At 42.0% G+C, this 25,841-nt stretch overlaps 1 protein-coding gene across 1 annotated transcript in view; it reads right to left on the reverse strand.

Annotated features, from left to right (window-relative positions):
* The window catches only part of bmp6 (bone morphogenetic protein 6), a 122,781-nt gene that overhangs the window by 2,711 nt on the left and 94,229 nt on the right, over positions 1-25,841 (reverse strand). Inside the window, exons 5-6 of the mRNA XM_048528780.2 lie at positions 16,393-16,469; positions 2,947-3,057 (exon numbers count right to left, since the gene is read on the reverse strand). Coding sequence (XP_048384737.1) covers positions 2,947-3,057; positions 16,393-16,469 — 188 coding nt within the window. The remainder of the gene's footprint in view (positions 1-2,946; positions 3,058-16,392; positions 16,470-25,841) is intronic.

Genomic DNA, 25,841 nt, shown 5'->3' on the forward strand with positions numbered 1-25,841 from the left:
CCTGTAATGCATTTTTATCTGCTTCTGTCAAACTCTAGCAGCTGCTACAAGGTTTGAATGCCCATGTTGTAGCAAATTCTGCATCTGGGCTGCTAAAGTTAAATAAAAAGATGCTCTTAAAATATACTAAATATTGAAAGATGGCAAGATTCCTGCCAAAAGTCAGTCCACAAATGTTAGGAATTTTAACTACTGGTTGCAGATGTATGTTCAAGTGACTAGTTCTTTGCTGTGCAGTTTTGAGAACTACAAGGCGCAACATATAGTGCTAATACCCAGCGATGGTACTAACTTGGCAAGCAAATGACATTGCATGGCATAGGGTGGCAGAGCTACTTCCTGAGAAATTTAGCACTATTTTCTTTGGAATGTTGGAGGTTGAGGGTGAACCTAGAGGTTTAGAAAATCATGAGTACGGATAGGATGAATAGCCAACATCTTTTTCCAGGGAGTCCAAAACTAGATGGCATAGGTTTACGGTGGGGAGTGGGGGGGTGGGGGGGGGGGGGGGGTAGGGGGAGAAGATTTCAAAGGGACCTAAGGGACAATTTTTCCCACAGAGTGGTGGGTACATGGCATGAGTTGCCAGAGGAAATGGAGGAGGCAGATACAATTACAAATTTAAGAAGGCAACTAGTTGGATATATGAATAGGAAGGGTTTAGACGGATATGGGCCAATTGTTGTCAAAAGGGACTAGATTAATTTAGGATAACGGTCAGCGGGGACAGATTGGACTGAAGGATCTGTTTCTGTGCTGTACAAGTCTATGACTGGAAGAAAATCTAGAATTGCAGCTAATCTGTTTAGAGGGGTTAGGGATTGTCTCTCAGTAGGAAATTATAACTTTGATAACTCCAACCCATGTTTATGGCCATGGATTTGAAGAACTATTAGGATGATTGGGGGAACTCAGAATTTAATTAGTAAGGTCACTGTGTTTGACAACCCATTCATGGAAATGACATGTATTCTCTCAAGAGGGAAAACCTCTTTATTGTTGAATTAACAGCCAATTTTTGAACAAAACAATTACTTTGGAGTTGATATGCCTGGTTTCTCTCCACAAAAAAGTTGGTCTTTGTTGAAAAGTAATTATTAGATTTTTTTAAACAACATATTAACTAATCACAAAAGCATTCAAACTGTAGCGCCCTCTTGATTCATCTATTGTTTATTTTTACCTCCAATACTTGCCTCTCACAATCAGCTGTTCGGCTTCTGAAATCCTCATGCGTGCCTGAAACACCTCTAAACCTGATTGCTCAACATTTTGCTCCCTACCTCCTGCATTCTACACTTGATAAATCTTAGGTAATCTAAAACTCTGCAGCCCCTTTCCGATATAATAATCTCTTTTGCTATCTCTTCAGCCCCTTTCCTATCTTGTTTCAAGCCCTCTTCACCCTGATGTTGATTTACACTTGTTTCCAATTTACTTACACTGTTAGGATTGTCTTCCTTGTTTTCAAGTTCCTCGATGGTCTCACCCCCTCATTTCTGATCTCCTCCAATCTAGAACTTTTGGAGATATCTGCACTTATGCAAGTCTTTTAGCAACCAATTATGGCTACAATTTCAGCTGCTTGGGCCCTAAGTTTAGCGCTCTGTCTCGCTTTTCTCACAAGAAACTTATTAAAAGAAACCCTGTTTGACCAAGCTTTTGACCGCATATCTTCTCTGGTATCATGTCATTGCAGACTATGAAGGACATATGGGACATTTCATTACATGAAGGCTGCTATAGAAATGCAAGTTTCAGCTGCCTTTTTTGACACTTCTATTTTACTCGGATACAGTAGCTTAAGATTCTAAGGTCAATTTGCCTTTCATTTTAAACATATAGCCAATAAAACATCAACACACTTTTTTCTACAAATATATTAAAGAAATTCATCCAGGCCCTTTTCACTGCACTTTCAAGTTATCCTCCGCACCACAGACCAATCTGACCTTGGAACATGTCGTTCCTTCAGTTGTTGCTGGGTGAAAGTCCTACAATGTCCTCCAAAACAGCATCGTGGGTGTGCCCACACCACATGGACCGCTGTCATTCAAGGCAGCAGCTCACTACCTCCAACTACAGGACAATTGGGATGGCCAATAAATGCTGGCTCAACCAGCAAAACCCACATCCCGTCAACAAATTAAAAAAAAAACTACTCCTCAGATTCACAACCATGTAAAATCACAGGCAATCAACTCCAATGGCGAGAAAGTAGCAAAATGAGAATGTCAAACATTTGCAAAGGGAAGACCAATGATCTACTCAATTTTCCTCTTGCATTTGATTGAATTCTGTCAACTTGCATTTCAATCATACAACCCCAATTGGGCAAAATTTGCATGCATCTGTCGTGCCTTCAATAACCTCCCCAGGGAAGCTGGGTGACCTGTTCCCTTGTCTCACTTTGGGAGCCCTTTGTACTTCTACGAGACTGGGTCTCAGGATAGTGGCTTGATTCTGGATTAAAAAAAAGTCCTGAGCAAACACAGCAAGGAGCAGAGCTCCTATCAGGAGAATTTAGAACCATACGTGCTGGGTCCAAAAATTGTTAAGTGGAAATCTAAGGTGTAGAGGGGCCGTCTGTTAAAGTAGCAGATCACAGATCCGAATCTCTAAGGTTGGTGCAGCATGGGGAAAATATCCCACCTTGGTTTGTCTTCATTTTAAAGTATGTGAGGCGGGAGAGCACTGGCTGGACTGTGACATCTCAAGCCTCAGTTGACACTAATGAAGGAACTTGTGTGGGAGTGGAGGAAGACAATTACCAACTTTAACACAAAATCCTTCACATATAGTGTCAGCTCCTTCACAGCCATAATGTGACACGGACTTTCTGCCCTGTCAGCAACTCCTCTCTCTCTCCCACCCACCCCCCCCCCAGGTAATCCAGTGGCAGGTGCTGCAACAACAGAACTAAATGCTCGCCAGAGCTTTACTCACCAGTGTCTGTACGATCGCATGGTTTGTCGCATTCATATGTGCATTAAGAGGAAATGAGCACTCTCCATCACAGTAATATGCTGCATATCCTTCAGGGGCTATTATCCAGTCCTTTGAAAACATGAATGGAATTGTAATTAACAGGCTACTATTTTAATGTAAATTACTTCCCCTCGGTTGACTATAACAATGTATATTTCCTTCTCCACTGGTTAAGTCCTGTATCACCTTCTGTCATCTCTAGTTGGCTATTTTCTGCTGCTGCCATCTTAAATCGTCCGCTACAAACAACTTCTAAGAACAATTCAGCAGCATTGATATTGAGTATTCACCAGAGCTCCAGGAATCTAAATCAAACCTAATTCATGGTCTTTCATTTAAAATAATGCTTGCCATACAATTCATCAGAAACATTAGGAGACCATCTTTCAATTAATTGCTTCCTCCATGGGTGAGCATTTAGTCACAATGGCATTTGTTTGCACAACTTAGGTAGAGAATATGGCTATGATGATGCTTTCAAATAAACCAGTTGAATAATCCAAGGACTAGAGCAGGGTTGCCTGGGCTGCAAACTGTTTTTTGAGGTGAAAAAGAATACAACAGGAAAAGTCACAGACACATTAAAAGGGAAGGGGGTTGTTACATCGATTCAGAAGGAAAAAGTGAAAGAGAGGTGAGACAAGCCTAAACTTCATAAATTCAGCGCTTACGAGTTAATCCAAATTGGGGATGAGGAGAGAGGAAGTTGCGGGGGGGGGGGGGGGGGGGGGCATGATCTAAGCATTCTTACCAGCATTGCATTCAGGAGTACTGTAGACTGTTCAGGTGCCATCCAAATGGGAAAACCGCCAGAGGTCAGGAGCCCTTTGCTAATGCCACTGTCAAAGTTGCTTTTGTTTTAAACCTGCATATGCCAAAATCCACAAATACCAGTGCCCGAGAAGATGCAATTTCATTTTATAAAACTGGCGTCACTTTTAATTAAAAGGATTTTGTTTTAAAATAAGTTATTGAATGAAGAGTTCTCTCACACTGCCAGGGTGCGAGCCTGGTGCTGGGAAATAGCTGAAAACATTTTTTTTGTAAAAAAACACAGCAAGTTATGCTGATCTGGAATGCACTTTCTGAAGGGGTGGTGGAAACAGATCCCAAAATAATTCTCTAAAGCAAAATGGATAAATATTTAAGGGAATGAGCAATGCAAAACTAGAGCAATGGCAGGAGACTGAGATAGGACTAACTGGGTAGCTCTTCTAAAGAGTGACACAAGCAACAGACTGAATGGTTGCAATATGCTCTGATTCTGTGAACATACATAATACCTTGGAATTACCACCTCTGAAATCACTATTCATGGGTAACCCTCCCATATTCACCGCTCCTCCCCCACTATCTGATCTGACAGTGCAAGTAAAAATTGAACTGACAAGAAAAAAGTCTCCATTGGACCCCAGAGATTTTTGTTTTGGAGATTAGTTCATTGGCTGCATCTTCATGATTAAAAACCACACTGAGCAGTGGAATAAATAATTAAGGAAAGCAAATCAAGTCACAACGTAACTGTTGAAAAACAGGAATGTTTAGGAATTAAATATCTGGGGAGTAGGCTGTGATTTAACTCAGGAAAGTGCAAGGTTTTAAAGGATAGTCTAATATTCAATCACGAAACACTGGACACACGTCAACAACCTTGAAGTTTAGCCAAGGAGTTACGAGCAAAACGATTTAAATTGGACAGCAACTCTAGTTTTGATACGCTGGGAATAAATAGAGTGCCTAACTTCTGTAAAAGCATTTCACCTTTTGAAATGTGGACTGCAAATGGACACAGCAGCCTTTATTATCCAAGTGAAAGATCTAAAAAGCATTTTAAAAAAAGGGCAGAATGTGGGCCAGTAAAACAGGAATGCTTAATTTGATTTATTATTGTCTCATGTACCTAGGTACAGTGAAACATTTTGCATGTGGTATAGTCAAATCATACGGTGGTAGAACAGAGGTGAAGAGTACCAAGTTATGATTGCAAAGAAGGCACATAAAAAGGAAGATGACCATTAGATTTGAAATTTCAGGGATTGCTTGCTGCACTCTGTGTAGTACAACCTGATTGCTAATGATCACAAACACTTCCAGACATTAAAAGGCTCTCAGTTTAAACAGTGCAGTCACAGAGGAAATCATTTTGGACACTTTTTCAATCCTGAGCAGACTGCTTCTTCCTGGAAACCAAAGCTGAACCATGAATAGAGATAGTAGGAACTGCAGATGCTGGAGAATCTGAGATAACAAGGTGTAGAGCTGGATGGACACAGCAGGCCAAGCAGCATCAGAGGAGCAGGAAAGCTGACGTTTCGGGCCTAGACCCTTCTTCAAAAAATGGGGGAGGGGAATAGGTTTCTGAAATAAATAGGGAGTGAGGGGGAGGTGGATAGAAGATGGATAAAAGGATAAGATAGGTAGAGAGGAGTTGCAGTGGGAGACAGATCCACTGAGGTCTTTCTGGAGGGAGGAGGGTAACTTCGTCAGGGTAGATATCCTTAGAAGAGGCTTCGCAGTGGGGTTAAAATTGTTTCAGAGATAGTAGGAACTGCAGATGCTGGAGAATCTAAGATAACAAGGTGACAAGCTGGATGAACACAGCAGGCCAAGCAGCAGAGGAGCAAGAAAGCTGACATTTCGGGCCTAGAGCCTTCTTTAGAAATGGGGGAGGCTGTACCAACACACAGGAATCATTAGATAGCATGCAGACACAAGAATAACCTGTCTTCTTCTATACCGTCCTCCTTTCCTAATTTATTTCCATTACTCTCCTCTTTGAGATCTCTTAACTCAATGTGGGTCTAGACTGGATCATGGAATATTCAGTGCCACATAGCTCAGGAACAAACAGTGCTGTGGCACCCATGTAGTAACCTAGAGAACTCTGGGCAATGTTATTTGGCTGCAGAGGAGATGGAGGCAGTTAAGGAACAACTAGAATTCATACAGAGCCATCAGCAAAATGACAAGTGCCAAACAAGATACTGACCATTGGATACGGCAGCATCAGCAAAAACTAGTCATCTGAAATTATCTCACTGTGAAGTCTGATGAGCTATTTCTGGAATAAAGTCTTAAGCACTACTTACCACATCGCATTGAAGTGCACTGTCATGCAGACAGAGATAGCCTTCTGTTGCACAGTGCCTTTATTACAACTATAACAAAATAACTGATGGGCCAGTTTGGAATATGTCATGGTGTTTGAAGAAGAATAAAGCCCAGGGCAGCAGGTAATTCTGAGCAACTGCTGACATATTTAGGTTCTAGTGTAAAGCAACAAGGAAGCGGGTCAATGTCACCCTTCAGCCTATGAAGCTTTGGCACTTGGAAATAATATCCCTCTTTCTGTCATTCACTAACAAAAAGACATTGTAGAGGTGTAAAAACCACCTGACTAATGAGTGATGATGACTAGTTGGAAACAAGTTACCACATACATTCTGAGAAGAACATTCAGCTCAAAGGGATAACCTTCACCATCTAAGAGCACTCAACATAAATAGTGTCCTAAGCTCAACCTTCTTCAGCTGCTTCAATCACCACTTGGTGAGACCATGTTTGGAGTACTGCATACAATTCTGGTCACTGTTCTACAGGAAAGAAGGCATTAAGCTTGAGTGTGCAGATTTATAAGGGTGTTCTGGGATTGGAGGGTTTGAGCTATAGGGAGAGGCTAAAATAGGTTGGGGCTTTCAAAGGCCGAGGGGTGACCTTATAGAAGTTTATAAAATCCCAAGGGGCATGGATAGGGTGAATAGCCAAGGTCTTTTTCCTTGGGTGGGGAAGTCCAAAACTAGAAAGCATAGATGTAAGGTGAGAGGAGAAAGATTTAAAAAAAGGAGTTCAGGGGTAACTTTTTCATGCAGAGGGTGGTAAGTATATGGAATGAGCTGACAGAGGAAGCAGTGAAGGAAGTACAATGAGAATATTTAAAAACAAATTTAAAAAGGTTTCTGGATGGATATATGAATAGGAAGGGTCTACAGGGATATGGGCCAAATGAGACTAGGTCAGATGGGGATATCTGGTCAGCGTGGATGAGTTGGAGCGAAGGGTCTGTTTCTGTGTTGTATAACTTTATGATGGAGGAAAAGTAGTCATTAAGACAGAAGTTGGGATGTTTGTCAAATGATTGCACAATTGTGACTTCTCAGATACTGAAGCAGTCATTGGACAAAGGCAACATGACCTGGACAATATCCAGACTGGAGATGAAAAGTGACAAGGAACATTTGCACCACACAAAACCAAGCAATGACCATCTCCAAGAAGAGACAACCTAACCACCACCCCTTGACATTACTATCACTAAACGCCCCACTATCAACATCCTGGGGAGGGGGGGGTTAAGATTGTTTCACCACATAAACGCAGGCTACAAGAGCTGGTCAGAGGCTAGGAATGCAGCAGCGAGTAACCTCCTGACTCCACAAAATCTGCCCGCCATCTACAAGGCACAAGTCAGGAGTGTGATGGAATGCTCCTCACTTCCCTAGGTGGGTGTCACTCAACAACACGAGAAGCTTGACACCATCCAGGACAAAGTATCCAAGGCTCGGTTGGCACTCGATCTATAAACATCCATACCTTCCACTGCTGATGCTCAGTCACAGCGGTGTGTACATCTACAAGATGTAATGCAGAAGCTTGTCAAAAGATCTTCAGAAAGCACCTTTCAAACCTCTGATGACTTCCATTTAGAAGGACAAGAGCTACAGCTACATGGGAACACCCCACCTGTAAATTCCCCTCCATGCCATACACCATCCTGGTGTGGAAATATATTGCCGTTTCTTCGTTGTCACTGGGTCAAAATCCTGTAATTCCTTATTAAGAGCTTTGCAGACTACAGCAGTTCAGGAGGCAACTCACCATCACCTTTTCACAAGGGCAACTAGGGACAGTCAATAAACATTGGCCTGTTGGTGGTGCCCATGTCCCATGAGTGAATCAAAAAAAAATTTGGGGAGTAGATCAGGTGACCAGCAGAATTGCTCCCGTTTTTCTGCTCGTGTAGACCTGCATGCTCATGCACAGATCCATCTCATTTTGTCACTGATATTCAGTGTTGTCTAGCTGTGGTCAATACCAAATCTCCTATAATTCTCGATTCCCTTTTATCGTGCCTGTCATATATTCTCCCCCAAACACTGGGGGGTGATTTAAATCCACCTGCTGGAAAACTGTCGGAGGCTTGCGAATATGTTCAGGACACCCAAGACTGGTTTTGCAAATCCGTACCTCACCAGCAATGGGGACTAGTTTACATAGGAGGTCCCAAACAGGGTGGAAATACCCTGTGAATGCCAGAGGCTGGTAGCATTTCAGTCTGTGCAGTCGCTGTACTGGAAAAGACTGAAGTCAACTGCAAATAATACTATTGCTTTCCCATGCCATCTCTTCCTGATGTTGGGTACCTTGCTTAGTGATTAAGGGGTTCAGCCATCCTCTGGGTGGGAAGGCCATCATGCACCCTTCCCTTCCAGAACTTGACTGGAGGTATAATGGGGAGGGGGGGGGGGGGGGGGGTTTGCGGAGAAGGTCATAGTTCATCCCACACCTTTGCACTCCATTCATGCAGTCTTTCCCATCTCCAAACTCACCTTTAATACAGGGGCATTAAAATCTGTTCATTGTACACTTATCACACTCATTTGAACTAATTATCATATCTTCCCCATTTTCAGATTTAATTTAAATTGTTTTGAAACTCCCTAGTTATTGCTTTCCCCTATTCAACCTCATTGCAATGGTTGTCAGAGGTCAGTCACCTCAGCTCCAAGACATCTCCATCGGAGCTCCTCAGGATAGTGTCCTAGGCCCAACCATCTTCCATTATGCTGTGAAGCAGACTTGCTGGTTGGTTATCGATGGAATTGGCAGCAGCAGGATGACGACAGTTCGTACGGGGCTTCTTTCCCACATCCACCAGCATCATCCGGTTTGGCACTTCAGTCTAATTCGCCAACAGCTGAATGTGACTGCTGCAGCTCCTTGAGTAAATTTTAATCCAAGATGGCAGCAGAGTAGCTCAGAGCCGAGCGCAGGACTCGTGCTCCCATCTGCATTCTTCTCCTTTACCATCTCCACTTTCTAATTGTTAAGCTTTGCTCTTTTTCTTTCCCCACCACCCCCTTTCACTTTACTTTCTTTCCTGTAAACCCTGGAGTGTAGCAGGTTAAGGGACAGGCCTCCAATGGCAGCAACACTAGGACAAGCTGGACATTGCTGTACCCCAGCCAGGGTCTCCCTGCGAATGAGCACCAGGTCTCAGGCTGACAACCCCGGCCTGGACTCGAAAGCCAAGCCAAGATTCCAGGTCCGCAGCTAGGCCCAGCAGCCTGAGAAAGAGTAGAAGCAGTGGTACAAGTGATGGAATGCAGGCTAGTGGCAGCTTCTAGAAGAAAGTCAGATGGGGAAAAGGAGGTGGGGAACCTGCAGATCCCCAGGCCCGTGGGTCGATTTGGAGGCAGCAGTCAGGGAAATGGTGATGGTCAAGACCTGTAATCAAGACCCCAGAGCCCATTTCAGAGACTCTGATCGATGTCAATCAGCAATTGGCGGAGCAGTGGAGGAGGAACTAAAGGAGAGAAAGATGAATTTTACTGCAGTAAAATCCTGCATTATATTTGGTGTTTCAAGATGGTTCCGGAGTGTGGCGACTCTTTGCACATAACCCGTGTAAAAACACTTTTCTCTGTATTTTTACGTACATGGGACAATAAATCTAAGTCTTCAGCTGCTTCAGTGAACTTTTCTCCATCACAAAAAGGTCAGAAGTGGGGATGTTCACTGACAACTGTGAAATGTTCTGCACCACTCAGACCTCCTCAGATACTGAAGCAGTCCATATCCAAACGCAGCAAGCTCTGGACAATACCAGACTTGGGGTTACAAATGGCAAATAATATTTGCACTGTGTAGGTGCTGGGGAATGATCATCATCCCTTGACATTCAACAACATTACAATCACTGAATCCTCCACTATCAACATCCTAGGGGTTACCAATGATAAAAAACTGAACTGGACTGGCCATATAAATACTGCAATAAGGTCAGGTAAGATGCAAGGGATTCTGCAGCAAATAATTCCCCAAAGCCGTTGCACCATCAACAAGTCAGGAGTGTGACGAATACTCCCCACTTGCCTGATAGCTGCAGCTCCAATATTCAAGAAACCCATCACCATCTAGGATAAAGCAGTCCACATGATGGGCACACCATCCATCACGTTCCCAATTTCACTCCCTACCCCCCAAATGCCATACAGTGGCAGACATTTTAGATGTCTGCATGATGCGCCACATTAACTTGCCAGAGCTTCTTCAACAGCACTTTGGAACCAAGATATCTAAAGAATCAAGACTGTAGATACATGAGTACATCCAAATTCCCTCCAAACTACACATTATCCTAACTTGGAACTGTATTGTTCTTCCTTTATTGTGGCTGGGTCTAAATACTAGAACCTGCTTCCTATCAGCGCTGTTAAGTCCCTGTGCCCTTAGTACTGCAGAGGTTCAAAGCAGCAGCTCATCATTGTCTACTCCTGGCCAATTAGGGACGTACAACAAATACTATCCAACCAGTGACATCCTATTATCCCTCAGCGGCTTCCACTGGCTTCCTGAATCATTGATGTCATTAAGTAGTAGGATAGGCTGAGAAGAACTGGGTCTATGTTACTTAAGAGAAATGTAGGGACAGGTTGAAGTTTTCAAGATTAAGAGACTAAATTGTCACACTTGATGTTGTTCAAAATAGACAGACATGGTGAGAAAGAAACTATATATATCGTTTTCCAGGCTTTGAAGTACCATCACTGTTGAAATGTATGAAACAGCAGCTCCCAAAAAAATCCCAGAAAATGCAATAATGAGTAGATAATCTGCTTGAATTTGGTTAATGACCAAATATCAGCCATGATGTCAGTAAACTCCACTCCTCTTCCAAAACTGTGCCTTGGAATCAAATACATCCACCTGAGCAAGCAGGTGGGGCCCCTGTTTAATGTCTCCTCCAAAAGAGGGAATCTCCAACAGTGCAGCACTCCCTCTGTACTGTAGATGCAGCCTGGATTTCTCAAGCCCTGACATTAGATATGAACCTGGAACCTTGTGACTTAGAGGCACGAGTCCAGCCAACTGCCATGGCTGACACTTTGGGGAAAAGGTTAGAGATAGCCGAGTCGTCCTTTTGTAAGAAATTACCAGTGTGTGCAGTAAGCACAGAATTCCTGTCGTTGAGACAGAAGGGCAGTTTGAGCTCATTGGTGTGAAATACACCAACCCATTGTTTGTGCCTACTGTGAAACAACCAGATTTGAGAATGGCGAGGTTCTTTGGAAAGACTAACGTTATTTAACCTAAAACACTAACATTTGCATGATTTCAGTAAGCAATTATACAACTGTTCTCCCTAGAAATGTCAGCTGATGGGATCCTGACATCAAAAACACAAACTGACTACAAGCCCTAGACCTTAGAGTCTAATGACATACATTCTGACCTGATCCCCGAACAGTTTTCTGCTCTTAACCATCTGTCTTCTGCAACTGTCACATTCTTGCAGCAACGAGCTCAACTTATTCCTAAACAAAACCTTACAACTTCAATTAGTACGCTGCAAGGTCAATGTAACTATAAATTAATAACTGACTGAGACAAAATTGGTCGATCCTCCTACCCTGTTTAATTGGCATTTGGAGAACTTTGAGGTAACCACAGCAAATATTGGGTATTTACACATGAGAGGAAAGTGGAACATCTGTTGGTGAGCAGTAAAATTCAGGGCAGCAGAACAAGAGGGAAAGAAAGGAACCAACAGCCCTTTAGCAGCAGCTCAAGTACAGGATTCGAGAATACCACCAAGATGTTAGTCGTCAACAAAGATGGCAAAAGTTGAAGAACCATGATCTCACAAGATGCCCAAAGATTAAATTGTTCACATGTGCATGGCAACCACTTGTTTCAGAAATGCTGCTAAATGCCCCAAAGCAGCCTCTTGCTGGTTTAGCTAAATTGACATCTTGAAACTTTTATATCTTTCTGCTTGATTCAGTTACACTTATTGGCTTGTCCTCTTACTTTGTTGCAGCTTTTGGCTCTTTGAAAATCAAACTTAATAGGAAAGGAATTTGATCTTGGGTCTGTGCTCAAGTAGATTGGCTGATATTAGAGCTAGTTTGGGGTTTAAATAGTCAGTTTATATCTGGAGACTTCACTTCAACAGCATTTTGCTGCATTTCCACAGGTTGAGGGATCGCAGGAGCTGGGACAATCATTGCAGTGTCTTCCTCACCCATTGGCAATAATCGCTAAGACTGAAACTAATGATTGTAGACATTTTGTACACAAATCTTGTTGGCAAGCCTTTCACAAGTTCACCAACTTTCTCAGAAGAATTTTCCAAATCTTTGAAGTGAGGACCAATGTGATGACTTATCCTCTTTAGACCATTGCATAATCAAGCAATGTGCTCACTTGAACAATTGAGATATTCAAATTTCATTCGCAGGATATGGCCTTCGCTGGCTAGGCCAGCATTCATTGTCCATTCCTAATTTCCCAGAGGCCAGTGAAGAACCAACCACACTGTTGTGGGTGTGAAGTCACATGTAGGCCAGACCAGGCAAGGATTGCAGTTTCCTTCCCCAAAAGGATATTTGTGAACCAAATGGATTTTTCCAACAATTGTCAATGGTTTCATGGTTATCATTAGACTCTTAATTCCAGACTCTTTTAAAAAAAAATTGAATTCAAAATCAAATTCAACCATCTGCCACGGATTTGGGCCCAGGGGCCCTAGAGTATTACTAGGTCTCTGGTCAGCAGTCTAGCGATAATACCACTAGGTATGCACAGGTGGTAAGGTTACTGATGTGCTTCACTTAACGTGAAGGACTGGCGTCAAACATCAACATCAAGAGATTCCTTGCACTATCAAGTTGGCAGCTACATGCTGCAAGCCTCAAGCATCCACGAAGATACAATCATCTCCCAACATATACAGTTGTGCAAGCTTTGGCCTTAGCAAAGTCTTTCTTTTAAAAAAAAGTCAGGCGTAAACAGCACCCTGAAAAACTGAAGGCTCGTTGATCCCAATTTCACAGTCAATCACTGATTTTACCTTTATATTTAACGGTGCAAAAGGTCCCGGATAAAAAGGAACTTGTTTTAGATATACCAATCGCCACTTGTACTTTGCTATTCCCTGACCTGACCCCTCTAGTTATAGGGACCAGATAATTATCAAATAAAAATACATTTAATATGATTATCTTGACTGGCACGAAATAACTTGGGCTATAATTTACCATGAAAATATGCATCCATCCTTTTGTTTTTAAAAGTCATAATGGGGTAAGAGAGAGCAGAGGATTCCTGTAATTTTTGGCTATTTAGAACAAGTGAAAAACAATAGCCTCTGGACTGAAATAATGGATTTTTGAACAGAACATTGCATTGTCTCTCCCCACTATTAATTTTCTGCCCTAATGAAGGCATCAACTCCTGCGAGGAATTGCTCCATACAAGTCAGTCTGTTCTCTACATCATTCATGTATGAGCTTAAGGCACTGTCAATTGGCTATTGGCCAAAAGTGCCTCACAGCCAAGTTCCGAATCTCATCCAGTGACCACACTTACACACTTTCCAGTGGAGGTCACTGAACAGCATTCAGTAGCAGGAAGCCGAGTAGATTCTGAAATCCCCATCCTTAGTACAGGACTTAAGAGACCAACTCTCACTCTCCAATTACAATATTAGCTAACTCAGCAAGGAGCAGGGACCAAACTGGCTGCCATCAGGCCCACATATTCAGTTATATGAGGGAACTGAGTGGTTCAGATTAACAAAGGTCACTTGTAGAACTTTAATAAACTAGCCCTATGACTATCAATACAATATTAACTGAACCATCTCAAAAATGTCCTCAATTTTTCATTGATGGTAGAATAGGATCCTGTACTGCTTTCTGGAAAGTGGAAGAGATAATATGAACTAGGTAAAAACTTTTGGTACGGATTAGGATTCAAATTAAATGTTCTGAATATTCAAATGAAAAGTACTTTACGTTATACATCATACTTTTAAATTTTAAAAAAAGCATAGGTTGTAGAAGGTACTACACTTTGCATGCTGGTGTATTAATAAATGTGTGGCCAACACAGTGTGAAGCTGGATGAACTTAACAAGTCAAGCAGCATCGGAGGAACAGGAAAGTCAATGTTCCGGGTCAGGGCTCTTCTTCAGGTCTTGAATAAGGGTCCCGGCCTGAAACATTGACTTTCCTATTCCTCTGTTGCTGCCTAACCTACTGTGTTCCTCCAGCTCCACACTGTGTTGACTCAGACTCCAGCAACTGCAGTTCTTGTAATCTCTGAATGTATATCCCACGTCAGGTTTCACTTCATCAAAATGTTGGCGCTTGGCTGAGATCCGATTCCATTCATGCAAACTATCCTCAGCTACAAATGACAACTGGTCACAAATCAATGCAGGCAGGCATTCTCCTTGACAGTGACATATCAGGATCTTGGAATGTGCTCACAGAGGTGCCTTTCAACAGCAATTAGAGTATAGAATCACAATGACACAGAAGGGCGCCATTCAGCTCAAGTCCATGCCTGTGTTCTGCAGAGCAATCCAGTCACTCAGTACATGCCTACTTCCTCCCAGTTCAGTTCCCTTTAGCAAGCATTCAATTTAAAAAAAAACTTTGAGACATTTACATAAGCAGTGAGTCCCAAATCATTACCAGTCGCTGCATTGAAGAGTTCTTCCTCCCCTACCTCCTAGCCCAAAACCTTAAACTGGAGTGTCCCCCAGATCTTGTACGATGTGCAAATGTAAGCTGTTTTGTTTTGTCTACTTTGTCTGAGCCCATCATACTCTTAAACATCTCTATCAAATTGATGAATCACAATTGGAAGCAAGAACCTTTGTCAATTTCTCCTTTCCCAATAGTGCAGCATTACCGGCCACACCCAGCAACCTAAGTAATAGACATGTAAGCATTGCGATTGGTTAAATGACACTGGCAATCTTTCTTTAACTAAGGTGGGGGGAAATAGAGTGATCAACAATTTGACAAAAGACTAAGAGGAGGATAATACAGCAACGGCACAGAAAGACTCATAATAAATGGCCTGACAAAAATCCTCAAAGCAAAATAAAACCAAAAATTGAACGCTTGACACTAAGAAAATGGACTAGATTCTCAAAATTCTGCATTGCCCCTTCACCCAGTAAGTGAAGCTACACACATTTTTATAGCTCTGCTCAAAGAGCCCCCAGAATTTTGGCATTTGAGACACCTTGAGGAAAATCTGAGGCTGAGGCTATGTTTTACAGCTAATAATTGCAAATGGAACAATTCAATATGATCCAAGTTTGTACTCAGCAGAAAAACCTCAAAGAAGGTTAATTACATTGGAAACAAGGTCCAGCTGGAATTTAGTGGGAGTTGTCCCACTGTCCTGACTAATAGTCATCCCATAACCAACATTTGCTAAAACACATTAACTGATTATTATCACAGCACTGTTTGGAGCTTGCTGTACATAAACTCTTTCCTGTATCCTACATTACAGTGATTTCATTGCTAAAGTACTTCACTGGCTGTGAAGAACTTTGGGACAATCTGAGTTCATGAAAGGTGCTACACAGATGCATGATCAATCTTTCAATTGTGATTTCTTAAAGACAGGAACTATATTTCCTACAATGTTTAAAAAAACAAAAGACACAATCTCATTGAAACAAAGTTCTAAAGGCATTTGACAGAGCACATGATCAGAACTTGTTTCATCTGACTGGAGAATTTAGGACCAGGGTAGGGAATCTCCGAATAAGAGGTCAATAAATTAGAACAGAGGAGAGTGGAAATTTCTTCATTCAAGTGCCATGCACTTCTATCAGGGCTGTGTGTACTCTGTAGTGGAGTCCATTTGAGATAATATCTAAAAATTATTGATATTTAAGGGAATTAAGCAAGATCAGGAAAGCAGCACAAAGGTGGACTTGAGCTAAAAGGGTCAGCCATGATTGCACTCAATGATCTACCAGGCTCAATGGGTCACAGTTATCTCTTGAATGCTTTACTTCTGATTCTATTATGTCGCAACGCATACAAGTAAACTTTATAATGAGTGTTTCTTCAAATCAATGATCATTTAAGCTTTTGTTTTACATGCATTTTTGCTCTAGTATTTGCTATGAGCAAGAGGTTTAATAATGCAAATGAATAGATATTAAATATAGAATAATACATTAAAACAAACAATTCAACTTCCTGACTGCACATTGACTGTAGCAGCTAATTAGACATTGGGATTTCCAGCTCAAATGACAAAATCATAAATCACATACAAAGGAAGAACAAAAGTGTTTTTTTTTACCTGCCATCCTAAGTCCCGAAAACTCACATACAGTTCATGCTTTTTGCAAGCTTGTCGTTGGTCACTGGTGTTGTATTCTGTCAGAAGACATAAAATTAAGTACTTTACTTAAATTAATAGTCAAAGTGAAGTGCAGATGAAGGATGCTTTACAAGCTATTTTGTTTCTAAGGGGAAAACCATCCTCTCAGCAGCCAACTGTCCTTCAACTGACCCAAGCTTTGACCTCGGAAATTCTCTGGCTAGTAGCTATGGTGTTACATGTCTTGGCAGTTGGGATTTACAGCTTCCCATTTGATTCAATGTTTCACCTGCCTCCATTAAGATCACTTCTCACTTGTTTACTTTCAAAGCTGGATTCAGAATTTCTCTCCCTGTCCCCCACAACCTAGTCTCCAGACATTGTGGTGCATTACTAAGGCCCCATTCAGCACCATTTCCAAAAATTAACACATCTGTGTAACTGCATTAGAGACGTATCCTCCATAAAAAAAAACTTAGCTCCATGAAACTGGCCTTGAAAAAAAACTAAACAAATATGCCAAATCTCTCCTCTGTGAACAGTTCCTCTGAAGTCTGAATGGTGTCAGCGTCAGGTCTAATTTGACTCAGATTTGTCTGGCCAAGACCATTCATTATACCTGCTGCAGCATTTAGACCACCTCCCTCTCCAGAATGATCCCCACTGAATTTCATCGTTGTTCTGTCCACTTCTGGAATTTGTCGCAAATTTTTCCTTAACTGCTCAGTTCTTTCATTCGCAACACTCCACCCGTTGAGTACAGCATCATTTGTGAATCAGACAAACATCCAGTTCAGGTTCAAAAATCAGTTACATACGTCAGAAATAGCAAGCCATGTTTCCTGGTTTATGGCATTCTCCGCTCTACCTCAAATCAGTAGCTTCGGAAGGTTTTGCCTGGACTGTAACTAACAAAGGTTTCCATACCTCCTTTAAGGTGCTACCTCATCAACGGTTTAAGTACACTCTTAGCACTAGCTTGTCAAATGCCCTTTTATGGTATCACTTCCTCAAAAACACAATCTGCTGTTCCCTTTCACATTAAGCTGGGCTTCGCAGATTCATAGAGATATACAGCACAGAAATAGACCCATCCATCCAACTTGCCTGTGCCGACCAGATATCCTATTTAAATCTCGTCCACTTTAAACAGCATTTAGCCCATATCCTTCTAAACCCTTCCTATTCATATACCCACCAGGTGCCTTTCAAATGTTGTAATTTACCTCCACCACTTTCGCTGGCAGCTCATTCCATACATTTACCACCCTCTGTGTGAAGACGTTACCCCTTGGGCCTCTTTCAAATCTTTTCCTCTCACCACAAACCTATGCCCTCTAGTTTTGCCCACTTGCCTAGGAAAAAGATCTTGGCTATGCCTCTCAGAATTTTACAGATCTCTAGGGTCTCTCCTCAGCCTCTGACACTCACTTTAGTTATTATTATAAAAAGAAACAAACTCAATTTTGTACCTATTGAATATTTCCACTGATCGAAGGACAGTCCCGGTAATAGATCAGCTTTACAACAATTCAGAGGGACTTCATGAGCACCATGAGTAGTTGTAGATTTCATTGCTAGTTTCACTTAACACTGTTCTAAAGCATCTAAAAGTCACTGAGTTTAAGTTTAGGACCTCCCACAAAGAGTGATATGCTTCAGGAATCTTCTCTCATGAAATTTTAAGGACACATGCTAAGTTCAGCTTCGAGCCCATGATTTCTTTCAAGGGATAGGAGCTATGGCAAAACCAATATTTGATGCTTGTCCCGAACTGCCCAGTGATGACCCTCAAAGATCCAAGATGGAGAAATGAACTCTCACTGTGATATCTCATTGTGAAATCAATAACTGGAAATTTCTAATTCCCCTTTGCGTTTGCAGTGGGAGTGGTTTCTTCCTGCCCAAAACCCTCAGGACTTTCAAAACTTCTATCAAAACTCCTCTCCAAACAGTCTCAACCTCTCCGAGCTTTCCTCATAACTGCAGTGTCCCACCCATGAGCCCATCTTTTTAACAAGCGTGGTTCAGCTCATAACCTCAACTACTGGCCTGGGTTTTGAACAGCTTTAATTATACAGCGTTGACACCTTTAATCAACCTGCTGATAATACCAGCAGAAAGCACAGGATAAGCAGCACTGTGCTTGGCCAGCACCTATCTTGAATCTTTATCAGTTTCCAAAAGTCCATGTTTTGGAGTCGTAAATTAACCCTAACCCTAACCTACAAACATATCCAATTCCCAGTTTAACAACTGCATCTAAGCTCCTGTGAAAGGGATGTCAGCGCACAGTCAACTGAAAGACCCCCACCTCACACTTATGGGTCTGCATGTGTAGGGTTCTGTGTGCGGCGTGGAAAATCCACTCCTCTAGGATTTGAATGCATTAACGCATCCTGCTGTTTTCATCCTGAGGGATTTACTGTGGGTCATTTTGAAAGTGGGCTTGAAGCATGGGTTTTAGGGATGCATGGCCTTCACTTTTGAAAGGGAGAAGAAAAAACAACTGGTGAAATTAAAAACCACCTGGGTTACAGGCAGAATAGAAAAACATTCAATTCACTGGTCTCTTTGTGACAGGGCTAACAGAGTGTTATGCAGAGCCTAATGTTACTTTTCCACAAATAAGAGTGAAGTTCCAGACTCTTCCCCCGCTTGATGTACAGTACAGATCAAACCTGCATTGGAGGGTGCAGGGCACACTTTCAACTCATGGACGATTTTGCCACCGGCGTACAAAAGTTCAGTTTTGTAAAAGCACTTGCACCATTTTGCTTAATTATAATGCCCAACCAATGGAAAAAGTGCACTGTTCTGCAGCATTCAAAATAATTTGGATCCCTGGGATTAAGTGGAAAGAGACAGAAGATGCAAAAATACCCACATTTCTGAAAAGTAAAGCAATCGAGGGGTAACACTTGTAGCCAGTCGGCAGTGTCACAGCCTGGAGAGAAACGGCTGCTGACAGGAGTGACATAAAAAATATTCTAGCAATTGCAAACCACAAAAGGAATTTGGGATTTGTAGAGTTAAGAAGAATTTCAAAAATTTCACTGATGGAAATAGTGCGTCGGACATGCCCGTGTGTCAATGTGCTTCCTTGTCCCTTGGTGCTGGCCTCCATTGTGTGGCTGGAAAACCCTTTATGCTCTGAATTTTAAGACAGCTGGAACTTTGTTAAGTGCAGCTGTGAGGAAGGGCTAGGAGGAACTCTCCACACTGGTGTGCTTGTTGAGGCTCCCTTTCCTGCTGAGCCTGCTAAGGTTATCTTGCATTTCCTATTCATCCACATGAGCTGAAGTGCTCTTGGAGAACAGACAAACATTTACAGAGGTTAATACTCTGTGGAATTGTTTGACATGACCAGAACTGCCAAATTATTGAATGCTTCAACATAATTAACTGCCACAAAAGTCACTAAATTGAAGTAGCTCAGAGTTCATTTTTTTTTAAAAGACCCTCCCTGTTTATTTAAGTGATCTTATTATATAAACGAGTGACTAAATTGATGAAACATTTTATGCAATGATCTTCAGCACAGATTCTGGGTGGGCAGCGGAAAAGGCAATGGCTAAGTACACAAAGTCTATTGACATAAAACCAAAGAGGGAAAACTTAGAGATCTGTTTTGAAAGCAGAAAGGTTTTCCTCATGTTTGTGCAGGAGCAGCTCTCTTTGACAAGAGATGAAATGAAACTTGAGGAGATGAGAGGGTGGAGACCAGTCTGAGTTGATGCAGCAAGGGTACATCAACGTCGAAGAGGGAGAGAGGATTTGAAACATTTTCCAGGAGTTTTCCCTGTGACTGGAGGAGCAGTTCAGAGCCATTGCCAGCCACATAGTGCGGCGAATAAATTTGACTGGCACCCCACAGTGTTTTCAGCTCTCACTTACACCTCTATACAGCAGGTAATGCACACCATAGTACCTATCTCTGCTGAGGAGTTTAACTACGGGCATCACTGTCTTTGGCTGGTGTTGATGGTAGACATCACCCCTATGGATTCAATGAAGTCTGAAAGGGTGAAAGAGACTGACGGTCCGAGCAAACCAACAATGGTTCAGATAGTGGACGCCAACCTGCCTGCCACACTGGGACTTTCTCCTGATGAAGCAGAATTATGGACGATTGCCTCAGAAACAATTGCGACCTCGCTGCGCATCTGTAGTGAGCAGTCAAACCTAATCACCAAAAGATGTGCAGGATAGGTGGATTGCCTATGCTAAATTGCTCAGCGTCCAAGGATGTACAAGCTAGGTGGATTTGCCATGGGAAATGTGGGTTACAGGGATAGGGTAGGGGGCTGGGGCGGGGCTCGGGCTGGGCAGGATGCTCAAGGGTGGGTGTGGATTCAATGGACCAAACGGCCTGCTTCCATACTGTAGGAATTCTAAGATTTGAACAAAACTGCCCAGAGCAGAAGCAGCTGGCACAACACCATCTAGCCCTTGGCAAGAGGCAGGGAGCTGAAGATGAGACAACAGGCTGGTGAAAACCAACCGTGAAAGTGGGAAGTAATGTAACTAATACTAAGTGAAACATTCAGCGGTTGTGCATTTCCAGGAAGCGTTGAAAGAGGAAAATGTAGTCCACCTGGCCTGTGCACACAACCATGATAATAGCATCAGAATGAGGAGAGGTAAGCGTTGGCAATGATGCAGTCGGCACATTTCCTTCAGGATTGAGTATACATTGGTGGTCTCACTCCAAGATAATTTAGGCAATTAAATTGGAGCAAAGTGAAACACATAGAAAAAACACCTGGACACTGGATCAAGTCAGGTGGCTAGATCTGGTTTCTTTAAAACAATGGCTTTATACAAGAACAATGATATATTTTTGAAGCAGGAAGAAATCTCTGAATCATATTTGTGACTTTTCATTTGTTACCAGGAAGCCCTTGGCATTAGTGGTTACGTTTCAAGCAAAGAGCCCCCAGGTTGTCTTTTACATTAACTCGCAGAGAAGGCCTCGGTTTTCTTCAAAAGTGATGGCTAAGCAAATAGATGAAAACTGATGCAGGAAATTAAAGCAGTCTTCACTTGCACAGGATCAGAGACAAATCCGAAGTTTGTAAAAATTATAATCTCCTGTGTACAGCTTCATCACTTTTATCGTGTCAGGTGAGGAACGGGAGGTAGGACTCACATTAGCGATGGAGGGCCGTATGTCAGAAATTCTGGGATAACTCTGAGGAAAAGCTGCACTGTCGCAGATCTGCATTTCAGACAAGGCATTGAAACCAACATCTTGCTTGGTCTTTCAGGTGGGTCAAAAAGAACCCAAAGCACTGCTATGAACAGCAGCTGAGATGCACTTCCCAGTGTCCTGGGGACCAAGAATTTCCTTCAAGCAACATTACTGAAACTCATTATCTGGTCATTATTTCTTTCCTGGCTACAGGAGTTCACTGCTCAGATATTGGCTATTGCCCACATTGAAGTAATGACTGTACTTCAAGAATAGATCATTTGACTCTAAAGTGTTTTTGTATCTCTTGGAGTGAAACCTTTATGCAAGTTAAAACGCTTTCCCGAGTCACATACAATCTACAAATGCTTGACGAGTGAGCAACGTATAGGGATCCAGGTCTTGATTGGGAAGAGTGGCTGTATAGCGGCGGAGGGGGCGGGGGGCAGAGAGAGGCAGGCTGTTGAAGAATGAAACAAAAATGTGTGCATGGAGGGAACATAGCTTCAAATATTTGCTGATGACTTCTATGATCAGAGCACAAAAAACCCAAACTTCAAAACTGCCTTCAAACCAGAGTTGGTAATTAATCGCTACTTGCCTATAACAGCTGGTAATGGGTGCTTCTTTTAAAGCAAACCAAACATTGTATAGTGGGATCAACTTGAAAGATGCTATGGTAAACTTGCATTGAACATGGTCAAACTGCATTTATAATCTGGTGACTGGAACAGCACCCAGGACTCCAAGAAGGATTTGAGACACTAAAGAAGCTGCAAAGATTTACAAGGCCAAAACCAGAAACACATGGGTGTACATGTCAACAAGAATTCCAGGCTGGGTCTTTCTTGCAAAAAAAGACTACGGGTTGATGTAATAGAGAAATAATGCAAGGCTTTGATAGTGGTAGAAAGGCCACTTGTTTTTTTTTTGACTGTGGACTTAAAAATGGGAAAATACACTTTTTTTTAAAACCAAGGGAAGATGATGTTGCAGCTTTAATCAAAAGTTACCTGAACTCTGTTGTATCATCAATGTTGCCTTATTCAAGCAATGCAGGGGGATGCTTGACACCTTTGCTCCATGGGTGCGTTCATGGCAGTTTTACCCAGTGACAGATGTTTAATTGTTACCCCAAACCCAAATTAGAAGTGTGTGCATGAGCGTATACATGCATGTTCAGGAGCACTCAGCATAGTAACATTGGCTCCTGTGCAAGACAGTGCAGTTTTGTACAGCAGAAACATTCAGCCTGCCAAAGGGAAAAAGCTTCTCCCTCCTTTCTCCAAGTGGAGAAGTAAACTCCGAGCAGCTGGCCACTATCTCAGTCTCTGAAAATTCCCTCTTGAAAGAAAGGGAAAACTACTTTCAGAAACACTGACAGGGTAAACCCCTCAACCAACATCCTCAAAATCAACAAGGCAAAAGGGAACGGAGGGAAAATAATTCATCGAAGCCTGTAATACGGACTGATGCCTGAGCTGTGCTATACTGACATTTTTTAAAAACTCATTCCCCATCTGTAATAACCTGTTTGTATATGTATGGAATTTGTCTTTAGAAGGGGTAGAGGTTAAGCTATAGGGTGTTTAATTACTAATCTGTGCTTCTGCTTCCAGTTAAAACAAGTCTGCTTGTAATATGCAGCTATTTTCTTGTTAAGCACTGGAACCTCGTGAGTGTTTTCTTTTAACCTGGGTTTGTCAGCCAGGTAAATTTGAGACTTTGGATAGTTTGATTGAATGGTTTCCTATTTGTGATAACTGCAGTAATAGCAGGCTCAGATTCCTGCACACTACCCCAGTCAGCCCACGAGAGTGAATACAGAGAGTATCACAGAATCCCAACAGTGTGGAAGCAGGCCATTTAGCCCATCGAGTCCACACAGACCTGCCAAAGAGCATCCCATCCAGACCCACACCTGACCCTATCCCTGCACTTCCCACCCTCGACACAACGGGCAATTTAGCATGGCCAATCCATGTAGCCTGCACATTTTTGAACTGTGGGAGGAAACCGGAGCACCCGGAGGAAACCCACACAGACACGGAGAGAATACACAAACTCCACACAGACAGTTGCCGGAGGCTGGAATCAAACCAGTGTCCCTGGTGCTGTGAAGCAGCAGTGCTAACCTCCGAGTCATGGTGTAGCCTTTAGTGGGAAAAGCATATCTTGATGCTATCAACATAAATGTTCACCAAGAAATCCAACGGGAAATGCAGGAGAATCCGCTTTTCCCAAGAAGTGGTGAAAACGTGGAATTCACAACCACAAAGAGTGGTTAAGGCAACTAATATAGGCGCATTTCAGTGAAAGTGAGACAAACATTTGACAGAAAACGGAATACAGGAGTACAATGGTAGACTTACATGTGGAAAAACTTAACAGAACTCAATTGGACCAAGTATGGACTGGTTGGCCAAACGGCCTGTTTTGGTGTTACATACACTTTGTAATCCTGTACAAGTCAAGAAGTTACAACTGCATCAATGTAGTCTTTTACAGGTTAGCACCTCCACTGGAGAGTCAAGCTGAACAAAAGATCCTTCTTGCATTGACCCTCATATTTATTGTACGTGGGATGGTAAAATCCAAGGATAATCATGCTCTGCTATTTGAAACTATTCGAAAACAAACACTTTACACCTGTACCTAATTTAACAAGCAGTACACCAGAACAAATTTCCTCAGTAGTATTCTTCTGAAACAAATAAAGGGGGCACAGTGATCCAACTTATACCATATACTCTGAATGCCACCTGCTATCTTGTCTGAAGGCATTTCGACAAATGGGCTCACTGTTCATGAAGTGATCCTTTTATACAAGCCCAAGCATGTATTCAAATGTTCGACAATAGTTATTTAAATTTGGACAACCAAATGCAAGAATTTTGGTGCCAGCAGGGATATTTCCATTAAGGCTTTTGTACATACTACTAACGATTATACTCTTTGTAACAGATTGTTTTGGCTTTTTCACATATAGTAATGATACTTTAAATTAGGATCGCTTACAGACTCACCAACGTATCATTAATCGATTATATATTACTCAGTCTTGCATTTCGCCACACGCCACTGGATGTCTCATTAAGCTAAAGAAGCTGTCTGCTTTAAGATTTCATTGACAGTAAATGTTACTTCCTGCTCATAAAATTTTACGCCACATGTTAAAAGGCCGGATCGGCTTCTAACAAACAAGCTGATGAATGAACCTTCCTCAAACAATTACAACAAATCTTGAGTTATTTTAAAAAAAAATGTTAAATGACAGCGTATCAACATACAAAGGCATTAACCCTTTCACCAAGTTGTTTGCATCATGCTAGCAACCTTGTTAAAACTAAAATATGGCTCTGTTACAATTAGGTAATAATGGATAGGGAGGAGAGATTTTAACATGGGGTTCAAACTCATCAGGGTTTTGGGTATCAGATTAAGGTGGCAGCAACTTCTTTTTTGACAGCGCATTTACTTCAGCCCAATATTCAGACCGAAGTCTTTTTGCAACAGGCCTTCAGACATACAATGTCCACATTTTCTGCTTTGCCGGTTGAGAAAAGAATAGGGCAGACCACAGAGTGCAACCATGGGTTGAGCCTTGTGATTAATGACTTTCCCCTGCTTGCATGTTTTTTGCTAAAAAAAAATGTTTTCACCTTTTGGGGTTGGCTGAATTCCTCAAAGTGGATATGGTCAGTGATGTTATTCACTTGCCTGATTCCTTAAGACAACTAACAGGCAGCAAGAATTTGGATTGAATGCAGCCATGGCAGGTTGCTTTATGATTCAGGCAGCTGTCAGATAGGTCCCACGCGTTTTACTCCATTTAAATATCAAGTGGAATTTCCAACCTGCTAATGCAGGCAGTCTTCAGCCATGAGATTTTACAGCCGATGGCCAAGTGCACAAATAACAAAATGGCCAAAATTAGTCAAGGAATGCCATTCTCTTTATTTTGACTGCGTGCTAACGAGATGTATCTTCCAATTTTAAATGTCAAGAGGGGCCACCGACGGTACCACTTTTAACACAATCACTACACTTCAGTTAAATGAGCAACTCGAGAGTTTACTTTCCTCCCAGAAATCAGGTTTACAAGAATGGCCCCAGCACAAAGACTTACTACAACAAGAAGTTATAATTAGATAGCAACTTTAATATAATGAAACCTTCAAGCCAGTTCACAGGAGTTTTATGGAACAACAATGTATTACACAGAACACCATAA

This window comes from Stegostoma tigrinum, chromosome 5, assembly GCF_030684315.1.
Source record: "Stegostoma tigrinum isolate sSteTig4 chromosome 5, sSteTig4.hap1, whole genome shotgun sequence".
Taxonomy (NCBI): Eukaryota; Metazoa; Chordata; class Chondrichthyes; order Orectolobiformes; family Stegostomatidae; genus Stegostoma; species Stegostoma tigrinum.